This window comes from Malania oleifera, chromosome 13 (assembly GCF_029873635.1).
Source record: "Malania oleifera isolate guangnan ecotype guangnan chromosome 13, ASM2987363v1, whole genome shotgun sequence".
Classification (NCBI taxonomy): Eukaryota; Viridiplantae; Streptophyta; class Magnoliopsida; order Santalales; family Ximeniaceae; genus Malania; species Malania oleifera.
In genome coordinates this window covers 16,741,520-16,759,014 of record NC_080429.1, presented here as the reverse complement: position 1 = coordinate 16,759,014, position 17,495 = coordinate 16,741,520, and the positions used below count along the sequence as shown (strand labels likewise).

At 32.6% G+C, this 17,495-nt stretch overlaps 1 protein-coding gene across 1 annotated transcript in view; it reads left to right on the top strand.

Annotated features, from left to right (window-relative positions):
- The first annotated feature begins 3,727 nt into the window (after positions 1 to 3,727).
- The window catches only part of LOC131145445 (glycosylinositol phosphorylceramide mannosyl transferase 1-like), a 54,068-nt gene continuing 40,300 nt past the window's right edge, over positions 3,728 to 17,495 (top strand). The window contains exon 1 of the mRNA XM_058094524.1: positions 3,728 to 4,206. Coding sequence (XP_057950507.1) covers positions 3,935 to 4,206 — 272 coding nt within the window. The 5' untranslated portion in view covers positions 3,728 to 3,934. The remainder of the gene's footprint in view (positions 4,207 to 17,495) is intronic.

The following is a 17,495-nucleotide window of genomic DNA, read 5'->3' as shown; positions in this document are numbered from 1 at the left end:
TAGTGTATTTCACAGGGTCAGTCGGCTGGAAAGGCGACTGAGGCCTTTCTGTTTGCCAAAAATAAATTCTATTAATTTGTCAGTCAGCTGGCTCGATCACGTCCAAAAATGGTCAGTCGGCTGATTGATATTAGTTCAAACTATCAATCGGTTGGGCAGATTTATTCATTCTGGTGTTTTGTCAGTCGGTTAGCCAATCTTAGTGTGTTCTGGTTAGTCAGCTGACCAGTCCCATTTTTTGAAAAATTTTTATTTTTTTATTTGTAAACCCTTTTTTTATTTGAAAGACTTAAATGTAACTTGTCAAAAACATTTTCCAGGATTTTAAAAATTTGGTCTCTAAATCCATATTCAATCCTAAAAGAGTTTCAAAAATATTTCAAAAGATATTTAAAATATGAAGTACTTACATAAAGACTTCTAGGACTTTGAACATTCTTGATACTTGAGTTTTCATGCTTGTCTTTTCTTTGAACTCTCTTACTTTACTTTCTTTTTGCCTCTCTTGTTTTTCTTCAAGTTTTGATATACTTTCAAGCTCTCTCTCATATACTTCAAGTTTTAAAGTATCATCTTGAAATTCATGCTTTAAGTTTCATATGATCAACCTTCATTGAAATATAAGCTTTTAGTACATTCTCTTTCTTAAATCTTGAAATATCATTACTCAACCAAATATGTTAAGTTTCTCTTATTTGTTAGCATTAAAATAAGATGTTAAGCCTTATAAGGCAAACAAAAATATTAAAAAATTAAAAATTAAAAATATAATAAAATCTTGCTCCACGTGTCATCCCCATTAGCTAACACGTGGCAGACTCATTCCTGAATCGGGTTAGTTCGGTTTGACTTGGGTCAACCTAAGTAGATTGGTTGATCTAGTTCAGACCAATTGAACTTGTCTGACCCATACTAAGCTGCTGGTTTGTTTTTAAAATTTTAAATTAATTTTTAATTTTTAAAAATTAGAAAAATAGTAAAAAATTAGGAAACAGTCATGAAAAATTATTAAAAAAAATATAAAAAATAAATAAAAATTATTTGAGTTAGTTTTGATTTAGATAAAAAAATGAAAAAAATAAAATACCAAAAATGAAAAAATGAAGGAAAGCTTCTTTAAAAATGCTAGAAAATTGTTAGAAATGCTAAAAAAAGTTCAGAAAAATTCTTGAAAATTTTTGAAAAAATTTTGGAATGTTGTAAAGACTTTTTGCTTGATTTTGATGATTTTTTGTTGTTGTAAATATTTCATGTTTAAATATCTGTATATATATATATATATATATATATATATATATATATATATATTTTTGTGTGTGTGTGTGTGTGTGTACATCTCAATAATTAAACAAAGGGTAAAGAGGTGCTTTAGACCTCACCTATATTAGTTTTGAGGGGTGTTTGTCTAATAATATCCCCTCCTTTGGAGTTTTATTAGATATTTTACTTTAGAGGTCTTATTAGATATTTCTAAATCGCACCTTATTTTACATTTTCTTTTAAAATTTTCAATATTTATTTGTCTATTAAGTAGCTAATTAAGAACCATTCGGTTCAATTTAGGGATAATTCAAAATTAATTAAGTACCATTCATAAAATGAGTGTGTAGGGGTACTAGTATCTTCTCCTCGCATAAATGAACTCCCGATATCAACTCTGGTAAATGTAGACTAAGGGTACTGGTTGCTTGACCCTAAAATTAGTCTAAAAATTAATCAATGAGTAGTAATTAAATGGACTAATCGCACTTAGGTAAATAACAAGTTAGTGACGACTCCATCAAACTAATATTATTATTACTCCTCGCCATTCCGAACCATTCTTCGGGATGTTACAATAGAAACATGTTAATGAAGGATGTGTTTGTAGGGGCAAACTTATTTGTTTGTTACCTCCAAATGCATGTTGTCGATAGAACTATGTCTACTCCTTTTGCCTTGCATTGCTCAATTTATTGACAAAATCTTTTGGCATCCGATCTTGCCTATGGTTGACATATAGCAAGGTCAACTTATAATCGACTTAAGAGTTCTCATATCTATGGCAATGGGAATCTAGCATAAGGATACTTGAAGTAGATTTGGAAAACTATGTTCGCGTAGAAACTTAAAATCTTTTTGGCATGCCTTCCATGATAAGTTGTCTACAAATAAAGATTTGTAGTTACGAAGAGTACCAACTAATTCAAATTATTGTGGTGGTTGAGAGGTGTCATACTTGGAAGATTTATTGCACTTTTTTGTTGATTTGCCAAAGGCATCCAAAACTTTGACAAAAAAAAGTTCTTTTCAATTTCTAAAAATTTCTTTACTGTTATTTTGTTATAGACCCATCTTAAGAAGGTCAATCAATGGCCAAGATAGTAAAAAAAATGGATAGAAAAGTCTTTTTAGCATTTTTTTTTTTATAAAAAAAATCAAGCAACTATTAAGGGGATGGTGATGATGAGATTAATATGAGGTGAAATGGTCTCGCTATGCTAACCAACATCAGAAGAGCAAGAATAGGGATAAAATTGTAAAATTTGTAAAAATCGTAGGAGGGAGAAAGATAAAGAGGTGTCTAGACTTATATTAGAAAATGAGCAAAAGGAGATAGGAGGGGGATAGATTAAGATCGAAGGAGACAACAAGATAAAGAGAAAAAAGGGGCTATTGTGTTGTGTGTTCTAAATTGATTTGAAATATCCCTTATAAGATAGTTTGTACTCCTATTTATATCCCTGTAGGATCAAACTTACATCAATGCAAAGGTTACAAACCATAAATTCAATCAATAAATCTTAATAATAAATTTTATCTGTTTTTAAACATTAAAAGTCTAATATTAAATTTGGTCCATTTTTAAATATTAAACATTCAATTCTAATAGTTGACATTCATTCTTGTCCAATGCTCACTTGCCTTGTCGCTTGATGGTTAGGCATTCCTAGATGACTGGGCGATCTCCATCGTTTTGGTGGGCACCTATGATCTTCTTACCCGATTTGTTGACTAGGCGATTAACATCACCTGATGATCGTGTGACATTTTTTTTGTCATTTGGGTGACGACTTGATATTTCTGAATTAATTGATAAGTAACTTGTTTTGTCCAAACACTTTTTTCATTATATGACTCTTTGGACAATTGCCTTAGTTGGGCGTTTGTCATCATTTTGCAAGGGAGTGCAAAAAAAATGGTGCAAACGCATTTTTTGGATAATATAGAAGACTCCTAACATGAGGTGATTGAGAATAAAATTATTCATATTCATCCAGCACAAAGAGATTGTAGCACTAGAACATAATTATATCCATACATTTACAAATATATGTTTTTATGTAATTCAGATGCATGTGTCTGTGAGATGGATTTGTCATATGGAAAATTGATGTAAAGTTAGTGCCTCTAAAAGTCCTAGAGGCAATCCAAAATTGCTTTCGTAATAAGAATGAGATGTGACACTTAGAATTCTCATTTAACATAGATTTAACTTCTAATATGGTGGCTTGGTAATGACTCTAAATTATGGTATTTAAATAGCTTAGAAGAATATATTTCTTAAGCTAATTTTGGAAACAAATTAAATGAAAGTACTTCATTTGATTCATCAAAACAAATTATAAATCCTAATATGGAAATAATTACTTGTATTCTCAAAAACATTAAAAGCAATTCTTATTGAGTACACACATTTTTTTAAATTTTTTTCAGCCTATGCCTTATATTTTAACTTCATTTGTGCAATTTGTACCCAAAAAACACATTGACAATATTATCAAGTGGGTGTAGCAAAATAAGCCAAAATATATAATTAAACTCGCGAGAAAAATTATCCGATGCCCCCCTGCCGTTTACGATCTTCCTCCCGCGCTGAGCCGTTGCTCCGCTCGATCATCGCACGCCCGATGATACCCTCTCCAATCGCCACCGTCCATTGATTGGGCTTTCCATGACGACCCTCATCTCGATCCGCGACGCCGTCTCGGCCGACGGTAACCACGACGCTATGTACTCTCCGGCGAAGGAGAAGGCCGCCAACAGAGGCACTTATGTTTGCCGGTCACCTCTTCTCCTTCGCCGGTTCCGTCAAATGGTCACTGCATCCAAAGCGAAGCTTTTTCTGGGTATGTGCGCTCTCTGCGTCCTCGTTCTGCTCACTTCCAAAATCAGTTCCTTTATGGGTTGGAACCCCCCCGATCCTTCCTCTGTCTCTTCTTCTAGGTAAATGTTTTACTTTTATTTTGTTTATGTTATTAATTTAAGCTTAAATTTTGTTTGATTTTATGTGGGTCTTGTAAATTTATGTAATGGGTGTTTTGGGTCGTTACGTTTGCAGTGCTTTCATGGTGTTTTGCTTTAATGAATATCATTATTTTGCACATATTTATGAAGAAAGGGTCTTCAATTATCCTGTCTTTCCTTTGATTATCTGTACTATTAATTTCCTGTCATGCCTGGTTCTTTGGGGACAAATTGTTTTCTTAGACTAGTATTAGATGGGATTGTGACTTTTGAGACTATTCCTAAAGCTGATCTTTCAAATATCATAAGCTATAGAATCCCAGTAACTCATGCTTCCATGTTTTAATGGTTAGTGCTGTTGAAAAGAAATTAAAATGACAGGAAAATAACAATGACATAGTTGGAAAATGGAGCTGGGAGAGACATTGACTATGTGATCTTTAAGAGGATTTGCACCCCCTATATGTGAGACTGGTGCAGAAGGCTGCCTCCAAGATACAATGAGAAGCTCTACTGTCTCTCTCAACACCTGCACAGCCTTGGAAGGCTGAAACTTCACCAAACACACCCTTAGGTTATATTTGGTTCGCTTAATGGAATAATAATTATATTTGAATACGATAATATATACAGAAAAGTGGTACAATTCTAAGGCAAATGATAACAAAATTGGTGTTATTCAACCAACATGAATTGGCAATAATGACTATTCCTAAATCTCAACATGTGAATTGTGAGTATCTATTCCATTTTTATCATGAATTCTTTCCAAAATCCCCTAGATCAAGGGAATAGACCGGGTTAATATAAAAGGGAGAGGGTTAATATGTTACTACAAGAAACTAAAATTAGATTAACAACTTGGAATATAGGAGCTCTTGTAGGGAAAAAGTGTGAAAATAGTGGAAATAATGTTTAGGAGGAAAATTAATTTAGTTTGCCTTCAAGAGACGAACTGGGTAGGAGAGAAAGTTAGGAAAATTGAAAAATCAAGATTTAAACTTTGGTACACTAGCAAGATAAACATAAAAATGGGGTGGATATTATTGTAGATAGAGACTTAAAAGATAATGTAGTAGATGTTAAAAGAATAAGGGATAGGATCTTTACAATCAAGTTAGTTTTAGGCCTAGAGATAGTGAGCGTCATTAGTGCATATGCTCCCCAAACAGGCTTAGTAGAAAATCTAAAAAGACAATTTTGAAAAGATGGATCCCGATGTCTGAAAAGACATTCATGGGAGCTGATTTGAATGGTCACATTGCGAAGGATAATATAGGGTATGAGAGGATACATGGAGGCCATGGGTTTGGAGATAAAAATGAGTCTAGTGATACAATCTTATATTTTGGCATTTTGCCATATCTTATGATTTGGTTATATTAAATACTTGCTTTATAAAAAGAGAAGAACACTTTATAACTTTCAAGAGTGGGTACAATAAAAGCCAAATAGATTTTTTTTAAGAACAGGGACCGTCTATCTTGTAAGGATTGTAAAGTTTTCTCACGTGAAAGTTTGGCTACATAACATAGAGTCTTAGTATTAGACATACATATTAAAGAATGGAAGAGAAAGAGTAGCATAAATCAACACAAGAGGGGTAGATGGTGGAACATGAAGGGAGCTAATATAGTAAAATTCAAAGATAAAATGAACAAAGAGTGTGATTGGACAATAGGGGATAAGGTTGATGCAAATACTGTTTGGAATAAAATGGTGAATTCTATCGTAAGGATAGCAAAAGAGGTTTTAGGTGCATTCAAAGGAAGATACTTGGGTAGGAAAGGAAGTTGGTGGTGGGATCAAGAAGTCCAAGAAGCCGTTAAGACAAAAAAAAATTGGTATAAGATATGGCAAAATTGTGGAAATATAGAAAATCTTGAAAAATATAAAGAAGCGAGAAAAAATGCAAAAAAGACTATCAATGAAGCTAAAATAGAGCTTATGATACTTTATATACTAAGCTAGATACAAAAAAGGAGAAAAAAACATTTATAGTCTTGCTAGAGCTAGAGAAAGAAAAGGCAAAGATTTATGTTTTGTAAAATGTATAAAGGACGAGAATGATAATGTCGTAATTGGTGAAGAAGACATAAAAGAAATGTGGCCGAGATACTTTGATAAGTAGTTCAATGAAAACCAAACTGAAAGATTGAACTTGGAAGTGACAAATGAAGAGAAGATTAAAAATAGGAGATTTATTCGCAAAAGTAGAGTCCTTGAAGTTAGGATGACATTAAAAAAGATGAAAAGTGGGAAATCTATAGAACAGATAAAATACCAATTGAAGTTGGGAAATGTTTAGGAGATAAAGGAATTGTTTGGTTAACTAATCTATTTAATAATATTATAAAAACCAAGAAAATGTCAAAAGAATGGAGGAAAAATATGTTAGTACCTCTGTACAAAACCAAAGACAACATTCAGAACTGTAATAACTATTGTGGAATTAAGATTATGAGTCACACAATGAAATTATGGAAAAGGGTAATTGAACATAGAATAAGATTTGAAACGAAGATTTTAGATATCAATTTGGTTTTATGGAAAAGTTTAGGAAAAAGAAGAAGGACTTGCATATGGTTTTTATTGATCTAGAGAAAGCTTATGATAGAGTATCTAGGGAAGTGCTTTGGTGGGTATTAGAAAGAAGGGAGTTTGCAGTAGATATATGGAGATCATTAAGGATATGTATGATAGAGTAGTGACTAGCGTCAGGACCGTAGGAGAAGAGTCTTGAGAGTTCCCAATCTCAATAGGTGTTCATCAAGGTTCTACTTTGAGTCCTTATCGTTTTACTTTAGTAATTGATGAAATTATTAGTAATATCCAAGATGAGATCCCTTGGTGTATGTTGTTTGCAAATGATATCGTGTTGATTGATGATAGTAGGAGTGGAGTGGAATCTAAGTTAGAACTTTGGAGAGTCACATTAGAGTCTAATGGGTTTAGGATAAGTAGGAATAAGACTGAATATATGAAATGTAATTTCAGTAAAGTAAGGAGTAGCAATAGAGAGAAGATTAAACTAGATAAGAGATTAATTGCATTGATAGATTTAGATATCTTGGATCTATTCTGTAAGGTGAAGGGGAAATTGAAGAAGATGTAGTACATAAAAGTAAAACAGGTTGGGTAAAATGGAGGAGTGCATTAGGTGTGTTGTGTGATCTTAGAATACCCTTAAAATTAAAAGGAGAGTTTTATAAGATGGCTATAAGGCCAGCTATGCTTTATGGTTCAGAATGCTGGGCAATTAAGAAACAACATATACAAAGAATGAAAGTTGTTGAGATGTGTATGCTAAGGTGGATGAGTGGTTTAACATTTAAAGATAAAGTAAGAAATGAACATATACGCAAAAATTTAGGCATAGCACCGGTTAAGAACAAGATAAGGGAGGGGCGACTTAAATGGTTTGAACATTTAAAGCGTAGGCCTAGTAGAGCACCTGTGAGGAGGAGTGAGTTAGTTATGGCTTTTGGCATGAAAAGGGGTAGGGGTAGGCCTAAAATTACTTGGAATGAGGTAGTGAGGAAGGATTTAATAGCCCTTAATCTAATAAAGGAAAATGCTCTGGATTGGGTGAATTGGCGGAAAAGGATTCATGTAGCTGACCCCACCTAGTGGAACTTAAGGCTTGTTGTTGTTGTTGTTATTTATGCTTTTCCTATACAGTGCACATTCTATTTCCACTCTATTTCAAACGTAGCGTTAGTTCTGCCAAACGTAGAAGATGAATAGAGAACAATAGAAAAAAGATGCAAACTAAAATTAAAGTGATTGAATTCATATTCCAATATTTTGAGAAATTAAATCAAATTTTAAATAATAAAACTAAAAATTAAATTACATATCATTTGATGACTTAAACTAGCTGAAAACTGATGCAACATTGGTCTTCCAAAAAGCTAAAATATAAATTCCAGGTTTTAAATTTTAAAATGGTAAAATTTTTGTTAAATATGGTAGAATAATAGTGTAGGAGCTAGCTTTGCAGAGTCTCTATTCTGGTGTGCTGAAGTAGAAATTCATTTTTCCCTACCTTCCACATCTCCCAATGTATGTGCAAAGATACGCCTCCTTGCTTAATTTCTCATGGGGAAGAAGAAGATGTATTCCCACACCAAACTCTTGCCTAGGCAATGGGGGGAAAGAGTTCTTTAAAAACTGGAGTGAACCTAAAGTTGTTTAAGAGAACATATATTACTCATGCACACATATTAAAATGTCCAACAATCTCCTACTTCTTTCAATAAAAAAAATCAAGAAAATTTGGGCAAAATAGAATGTCCTGCATAATGGGAGTTATATTTCTTTTAAATACTCGCCAAGTGATTTAGGGCTCCCTTGTATTAGGAGCAACAGCAGAATTTGGCCTTTAAACAATGGGACTTTTAGACAACAGTCAATCACATGCATGATAATTGAGGTGTGAAAATAATCTTGAGGCAACTTGCACTAACAAGTAACAACCTTGTGCTTTCTTCCCGATTTTCATGAGTGCTCTAGAGAATAAGCCAAAAAATCTCTTAGGGAGAGACCCCACTTCCTCACAGAGGTGTTTCTATCAAGGATGTATTTGTGACCACACATCACTCTGCTACAAGCTACAGACATCATTAAGAGAAAATCTTAATACTGCACATATTTTTGATTATTTGCTAATCAGGGGCCTCATGACAAGTACACACGCAACACCATAGGAATGGAACATAACAAAATTAAAAATTATCTGCTGCCTAATTGCTGTATGATTGTTTTGTCCATTATTTATAATTTCTCCATAGGCATTTCAGTTTCATCTTTAGGATTAGTTCTACTCCATTTGATGCAATTAAGATTTTTTTTCTCTCTCTAGAGCTTTGGCTCGAGGATTTGCAATATCCTCATTTGATTCACATGGGTGATGTTAATGACACTATTTTTCTAGCGTGACCTCACAACATTATAGGCTTGTTTACTTGTGGAAATGATTTTCATTTACTATTTTTATTTTTTTCCAAAGAAATTAAAAATTGCCACCTTGTTTTTCAGATTCCATCGTTTATATGCAAAACTTGGAAGGAAATAAAAAGATGTTCTCCAAATTTCCTACAGTGGAAAACTAGAAATTAAGGTAGTCCTTTTGTAATTGTTTGAAAAATTGAAAATAGGAAATGAAAACCATTCTTCACAAGTAAACAAGCCTTATGTTTTCTCTTAATAGATCTAGATGTCCCAATAGTATAAGGACTGGTGGTACTAGATTATCTCTCATTTGTATGTCAAGTAACAAATTCCTCAACCACACTGCCTCATCACCAGCAATGGCTAATGCAATAAGCTCTGCATTTGTAGTAGATTTATCTATAATAATTTGTTATTTAAGATTTCAATGTACAACTCTACCACCCAAAGTAAAAATGTCCACTGGTAGATACAGCATAACTGAATTTCTGTGTCACTACATCCTTCAATAATCGTAGGACATTTTTTATAATGCGAATCAAAATTCAAAGTTTTCTTTGTGCATCTAATTGCATGATTAAGAGCATTTCAATGTTCAAAATAAGGTTTGCATAAAAATCCGCCAACTATTTGGATAGCAAATGAAATATCAAGTCGTCTCTCAAGAATATCTTAAGGTACCAATAATACGAGGATATTCTTTTTGATTAATCCTATCATCATTATAATCACTAGGATAAAAAAGAACATGTGGATCAGACAGTGTACTAACAAGCCTGCAGTCAAAATGATTTGCTTCTTTAAAAATCTTTCAACACGATGAGATGGATCAAGAAACATGCCATTTGAATATGAGTAATTTTCATTCAAAGTATAAAAGTGGCTTTAGTCATGTCTTTCATGCTAAAATTGCTATTTATAAATCTTTTGTAATAATGATTTTTTCTAAATTAGATCCAAGAGCTATCATTCACATACAAACAAATGATTGCATGTGCACTCTTTCGTATTTGTAATATTCAACAGATGCACTTATCACTTTCATTTAAATCTATATGATATTACACATTGCAAAAGTTTCTCATGTGTTCTGCGTTTGCTTTAACCCATATAAAGATTTCACTAATTAAACACTACACATTCATTACGTACTTGTTAAAAATCTTCAAGCTGATTCATATAAATATTTTCATCTAAATCTCCATGAAGAAATGCAGTTTAAACATCAATATGATGCATTTTAAAATTACAAATTGCAACTGTTCAAATGGATGTTACTCTAGTCATAGGTGAGTAATTATCATAGAAACCAATGCCTTCTTTTTATTTAAACCTTTAATAACTGCTATAAAAAAAAACTTTGATGATAACTGCCTTTAAATATATCTGTGCTACCATCTGGTTACTACTACAATTTTTTTTTCACCCAGGGGTAGATCAACAAATTTTCATGTTATATTAGACAAAAGCTGATCCATTTCATCATTTCATTTATAGTTTCTGTGCTAAATTTAGACTCAAATTGATGTTAAAACTTCTAGTAAAGAATTAGGTTCTCCCTTAATTTTTCAAACCATTTCTTCTAAATTTAGTGAGTAGTCTTCTAATGTGTATGTTAAATAACTAGAATCAAAATCTTTCACACTTTAACTCTTTTCTTCGTCCTAGGTAATTTAGTTGGGATTAGTTCACAAAAATTGATTGATTCTTGATTATCATCTTTAAATTCATTACCCTCACTATTTTTTAACTTTAGATATATAGGCTTTACTAGCTAAGCCATCTCCAGAACATCAATTTGGTTAGTTCGACTTTAAGAACTTTTGAATCTGGTTTTCTAGCATATCTTGAACAACCCCAAACATTTAAGCAGGTTTAGGTTAGGTTTTCTATTTCTGTATGGTGCATAAGGTGTTAAGAGAGTCTTTTCTATGAGGTACACTATTTAAAAAATGGATGGTAGGAACAGCTTCACTCCAAAGATTTTAGGTGCATTAGAATTTAGCAACATAGCAATTGTTAGGCCTGTTCAAGTTCTATTCTTATGTTCCACTACCTTGTTAAGAGCTGGTGATAAAGGAGTTACCTCATGTATCACTTTTTAAGATTGCATATAATCAATTAAATTTTAATATTCTTTTTTTGTATCAGTTTTGAATCATTTAATTCTGTATCAAAATGATTTTAAGCCTCATAAATTGATATGGTTAATTTTTCCTTAGCAAAACCTAAAAAAAAGAAGAAATTCTCAGTTTTTCAAAAACTTGAGATTTATTTTTCAATAGACAAACATAATTCTATTTAGAATAATCATGTATAAATATTATGTAACATCTTTTACTTCCTCCACCTAAAATTTCTTCAAATTCACAAATACATGAGTGTATTAATTCTAATAGTTTTGTAGTTATTTCAACTTTTATATGATGTGCTTTAGTTATCTTTGTCACACTACAATCTTTACACATTTCAAACTCTTTTTATTTGATAAAACACTATTTAAAACTTGCGGCAGCACAGGGTGCTTGTGAAGTGATCTAGGATTTTGTGATTGTGCCATCAAGGACGTTGAACCACAGCTTTCCTGATCCACCGAAAAGCACATTCACCAACATGCTGCTGCATAATGCTCATTTCTATGCATTACTCACCAACAATCTAATCCTTGAGATTGTTCTCTTTAGGAGTAACTAACGTACCTCATTAGCATTCCCATTAAACAAGTCATTGAGCTGAGATTGTTAATTTCTTTTGCTTGTTTGGCGGTTGATTTTGAAATTCCTTCCATGTCTCGGCAACATGTCAAAATTGCATTTTGCATTTGTTTCTTTACCTTGATCCCTTCCAACTAAATTTCATTAACAATCTTAGGAAACTCTTGTCTTGTATCAAGACACACATTGTTTTGCATTTGTTATCTAAATAACTTACTGCAAGCATTTTTTTAGCAGTCACTTCTTTACTATCATATTTTTCTAGCAAGCATCTCCATACCTCATTTGAAAAAGAATATGAAATGGAGTAAAATTGTAAAAAATCACGAGAGAGGGTATTCAAAATATAATTCCTTACCATTGCCTCGTTGAGATATTAAGGTTACATTTAGTCCTCAGATGCCTATTCAAAGAAATAGATTAGTTATAGTAAGTTACAATTAGTTATACAAATAATGATATTGTTATTATAGTGCAAATAATAAAGTGAAACTTTTTATGAATCTATAACAAGGAATAGACAAGGAATAATCAAATTTCATCATGGAAATGTTTATTCCTTTCTTATTACATGTTGGATAAAATAATAGCTATTCTCTCTAGTCCTAAGTTTCTCATTGTATTTCATCTTATTCTAAGGAATAACTATCGTGATCCAAATGTAATGATAGGTCTCATGTCCTTTCAACTGGTCAAACCCGAACCCAATCTTTGGATTGCGGAATCAAGACTAGATTGGAATCAAATTTCTGACCTCAATTCTCATTCGTATGTTTGGTTTGCCTAAATGAGGGTAGAATCACATTTTACTAGGAATAGTGAGTTCCCCATTCAATGGGATGTTGATTCCTCCCCTAATAGGCAGGAATCACAATTCCATTTTAGACTCCTTTTTTGAAAAACAATTATAATCCTCATTAAGTGATAAATTCTAAAAGAAACAAAACTGTACAGCTATTGATAATAATAGTTATTATTATAATAATAACAAGAATTATAATTATCATTGTAATAAGAATAATACAAAAAAAATAATAAGAATAATAATAGTTATTAAAATAATAATTATTGTTATAAAATAAAAAATAATAATAATTGAACAGCAGCAACAAATAGTAGTAATACTTATTATTATTATTATTATTAAAATAATAACAACAATAATGAGAATAGTAATTACAATAATAATGATGTTTATTATTATAAAAAAAAAAAAATAGTAACAACAACAACCATGGCTCAAAATTGCGGTCGCGGGCAACATCGCGTAATGGTCATGGGTGTCGCGGGGCGTGGGTGTTACGTAACAGGAAACGAGCGTAATGGTCATAAATTTTTTTCACGCATGCACAACCATGCCAAAATCGAAAAATAAGCATGAAATCCATTAATACATGATTTTTAATGAATTTTGAAGGCTTTCATTCAACCTACAATTGCTTTTTAATAGGCATTATGATTTTTATATTAAAATTAGTGTGCTGTTTACAAAAAAAAGGCATATTTTTTTTATAGTTTGCATTACTTTAATGGGTAAAAGGATGTAGAAATGTAATTAAAATGAAGAATCAATTAATTAAAGACATAAAGTTACTAAAAATGAGTCAATAGACTCAATACTCAATATACACATTACACATACATGAATTTAAAAATTGGTATCAAATATCAATAAATAGTTGAAAATACATGAATACAATATTACAAATTTATAACATAACACATGTCACCACCAAAAAGAATGACGTGGAGGGTCTTCATAATTTGCATTTGTATCTTGAGATTGGGATTGGAAATTATCTCCCCATCCTTGTGGAAATACATAGCTGAATAAATCTAAGTTTGCGTCATTTAGTTGTTGCTCTTGAAAATGTACTGGTGGTGAAAATCCAACTGATATAGGAGGTGTATATTCACCTCTTTGATCATATCTTGAATAATGTCCATAAGTTGGGGCTGGGAGTGGGGCTGGCTCTGGGTAGTGTGTAGAAGAAGACTCACTATGAGATGATGGGTATGCTGGATGAGATCCTTATGAATCATCTAAACCAAAGTCGTCAAAACTACGAATCGCACCATATGAATCTTCAGCAGAATCATGATCTCGGTGTTGGCAATTTATTCTACTTTGTGCACTATGACTCTCACTAGGGTCACCACTAGTAGCACTCCTTCTCATGGGTTGTGAAGATTGGTACCCTGGAGGAATATCCAAGTAATAATTTTCGGGTATATCAAGTAGTCCATAATGACTTTGAGGATATGTTTCCCCTACAAATGATGTCCCTGTATCATATCCATAACCATATTCTGCACCGCCACCACCATCACCCCCAGCCCCAGTCCCAGCACCACTAGGTCCACTATCACCATCATCATCACTTGGTGGGCTCAAACCAAGATTATCATCACTTTGTGTACGTTCAGGACTTGAACTTAGATCATGCACATTTATTGGTGGTTGATCATCTCCTTGTGCAGTACCACTGACCTCTTCATTTAACCAATTTGAGTTGTCTTGATCGTCGAGTAATGGTGCCTCTCTTTCCTGTAACCATGTACTCAAAGGATCATCTTCTTCAAAAATATAGTCCAAATTAATAGGGTTAAAGCTATCTTTAATGTCCTGTTGGTTTTTTCTCATTGTATGTCTCAACTTTAACCTCATGTTGTAATGTACGAAAACAAGTTTTTGTAGTCTCATGTACTTTAGTCTATTTCTTGTTTTCATATGGATGAGGCTAAAGGTACTCCAATTACGCTCACAATTCGAAGCTGACATGGTCTGGCTAAGAACTCTGATTGCTATTTTTTGTAACTCAGGAGCACACATGTCATAATGAATCCACCATTCTGTTGCATAAATAATTGAAGAAAAACACATGTCAATATAGTGTATGTTTGAAAAGTCAAATTTGGACATAAAAGTGACAAAATAGATCCATTCATCCATTATTTAGCTACATTTATGTTTCACTGCCCTTTGAGCTAGTGGAGTTCCAAATGTCTCTTGCCTATCCCGATATAGCAACAACTAAAAAAGTGAAGATTGTGAAGTTCAATTAATTAATTAGATATATATTATAGAAAGTATGACAAAATGCTAAAATAATTCATTATTCAACAGAACCAATACTTACTTGATTAATAGCCCGAATTTGAGTGTCTATATCGGATACCAGCTTGGTTATCACTTTTTTAACCCTATCCTTAACTTCTCTAGCAACTTCAGAAGAGTTTGGGGCACCATACAGAAATTGGGGGTTCAAAAAGTATCATAAAATTAAATTTACAAATATATTAATGAATATTCAATAATAGCGTATTAGTGTTGTAACTACACATGATTTAAAAGTTGAAATAATGAGAAATTGTATTTTATTTACACTTATCAGCTGCATGTAAGTCTTGATGCAATTGAAAACTCCACCAATGATCAATAATTTTCCAATAATCTTTGTAGAATCGGCAGTCTTTCTGAATTGCCAACTTTGCCCTATCATATATGAAACCCATAGTTGGTTTTTCATCACCATCAACCAATTTAAGAACTCTTACTATGGGTTCCTCTAGTTTAATTATATCGGAGGCCTTCTGCTAAAACTCTTTCCCTAAGATAATCTTCTTCGCATTATATGCTGTGCCAGATTTTGCCATCCCAAGCCTTGAGTTTTTCCAAGCATTAGATGTGAACATTTCCCAAATTTTGCCATCCCAAGCCTTGAGTTTTTTCAAGCATTACATGTGAACATTTCCCTTAATGCTTGTTTATGCCTAACAATGGTCTCTAAGGCAATAAAGTTGGTGGCAAATCGAGTTATGGCAGGACGAAACAATTCTCTATTATTTGTGAATTTTTTCATGAAATTCACTGTTCACGTGTGGTTGTAAATAAAAGAAATTATTTTAGCATTTTCTAGGACCTTCTTCACATTATTTTTCTTACCAATGTCTTTAAGAATAAGGTCTATGCAATGAGTTGCACATGCTGTCCAATAGAGATTGGGTCTCTTTTGCATTTATAATTTCCCTCCCGCCGTCATTGCAGCTTCATTATTAGTAACTACTTGGACAACATTTTCCTCTCTAATTTCTTCAACCACCTCGTCCATTAATCTGAAATGAAATTATAGATTTAACAATTACTACTACTTAATTAAAAATATGCAAGTCATCAAGTGACTCAAGTCAATTAAAATTAGAAAATTACCTGAAATAATATTCAGCTATTCTGCTCGACACATAAGAGGCATCAATTGACTTGTGGAAAACAGTGCCTCTATTGGAGTAAACTAAAAATTTTATTATGTGTTTTCTTGTGGGCCCTGACCAACCATCACACATAATGGTTACACTCCTCCCCTTCCAAATGCCAGCAAAAGAAGATATATAAGTTTTCAATTCCTGATACTTTTGCTCTAAATATATTTCAGAGACCTCATAGGGTGATGGGCCTTTCACCCCCTTTCCAACCTCTGCAACAACATCAAGCGTCGGCTACATAAAAAGAGAGTCAGCCACGTTCGCTAGAATTCAATTATAAATTAGGAATTGGCTCACTACTTTTCTTAATTTACTCCATAAACCCTTTAGAATTTTGGTATTTATTTTTGGTTGTTTGGCACTCCTACTTCTGTCTAGAGTAGGATCCATCGCTCTTAATCTAGCTTCAGGGGCATTAGGGTTAATCCATTGTCATCCATTGCCTCCAACTTCTCGAACACTTTGTGACCGAGCTCTACCAAAACCACCGGCACTACCACTACTAGAGCCACCGCCCTGTTCATAATAATTACCACTTCCATCAATTCTTGCCTTAAATCTTTGCCTCTTCCCATTCTTGTTGTGCTCATATGCTTTCTTGTCAAGCAAATCTCATTGTTTCCTCATTTGAATCTTCTTCGTCGTTCAAATTTTCAAAATCTCCTCTGATTTGAGCTTCTATTTCATCTTGCCTTTTTTGTTTGTCTTTCTTCTTCTCTGCATATTGTCGCAGAAGTTTCATCATTTCTTCTCTCACCTGCGTGGTTACATTTGGACATGAAGACACCTGACCTTTTTTATGTGCCAAGTGTTGTTTCAATCGTGTAATTCCTCCTTTAATTATCTTTCCGCATAATTTACACAAGACAACATGTCTACTACCTTCCATTGGAGTAGCAAAATGGCAACCAATGTCTTCACTAGGTAGCTCTTCAGTTCCTTGTTTATCACGTGGCATATTGGTGCTTGATTAGATGACTTCTACACAAGTAAACAAAAAAAAGTTATCATCCTTATACAATAAATTAAGAATAAAATGGTACATAATTTATTAATTAGTTAATTACATAACAATATTACATAAATGATGGATTAAATTTAAACTTTAAGTTACTAACTATTAAAAATTTTAGTTGATTTATACATATATAATACAATAATTTATATTAAAATTTACAATTTAACAAAATAAATATGGAATTGTAAATCTTACAATTTAATTATTTAAGTGGTAGTGTACTTGAACTTGTGTCACTTAAGAGTTGAGACTTGACTAATTGTGTACAAATTAGAATTAATTATAAATTATAGATCTAATATTAAATTATTAATTGTCAA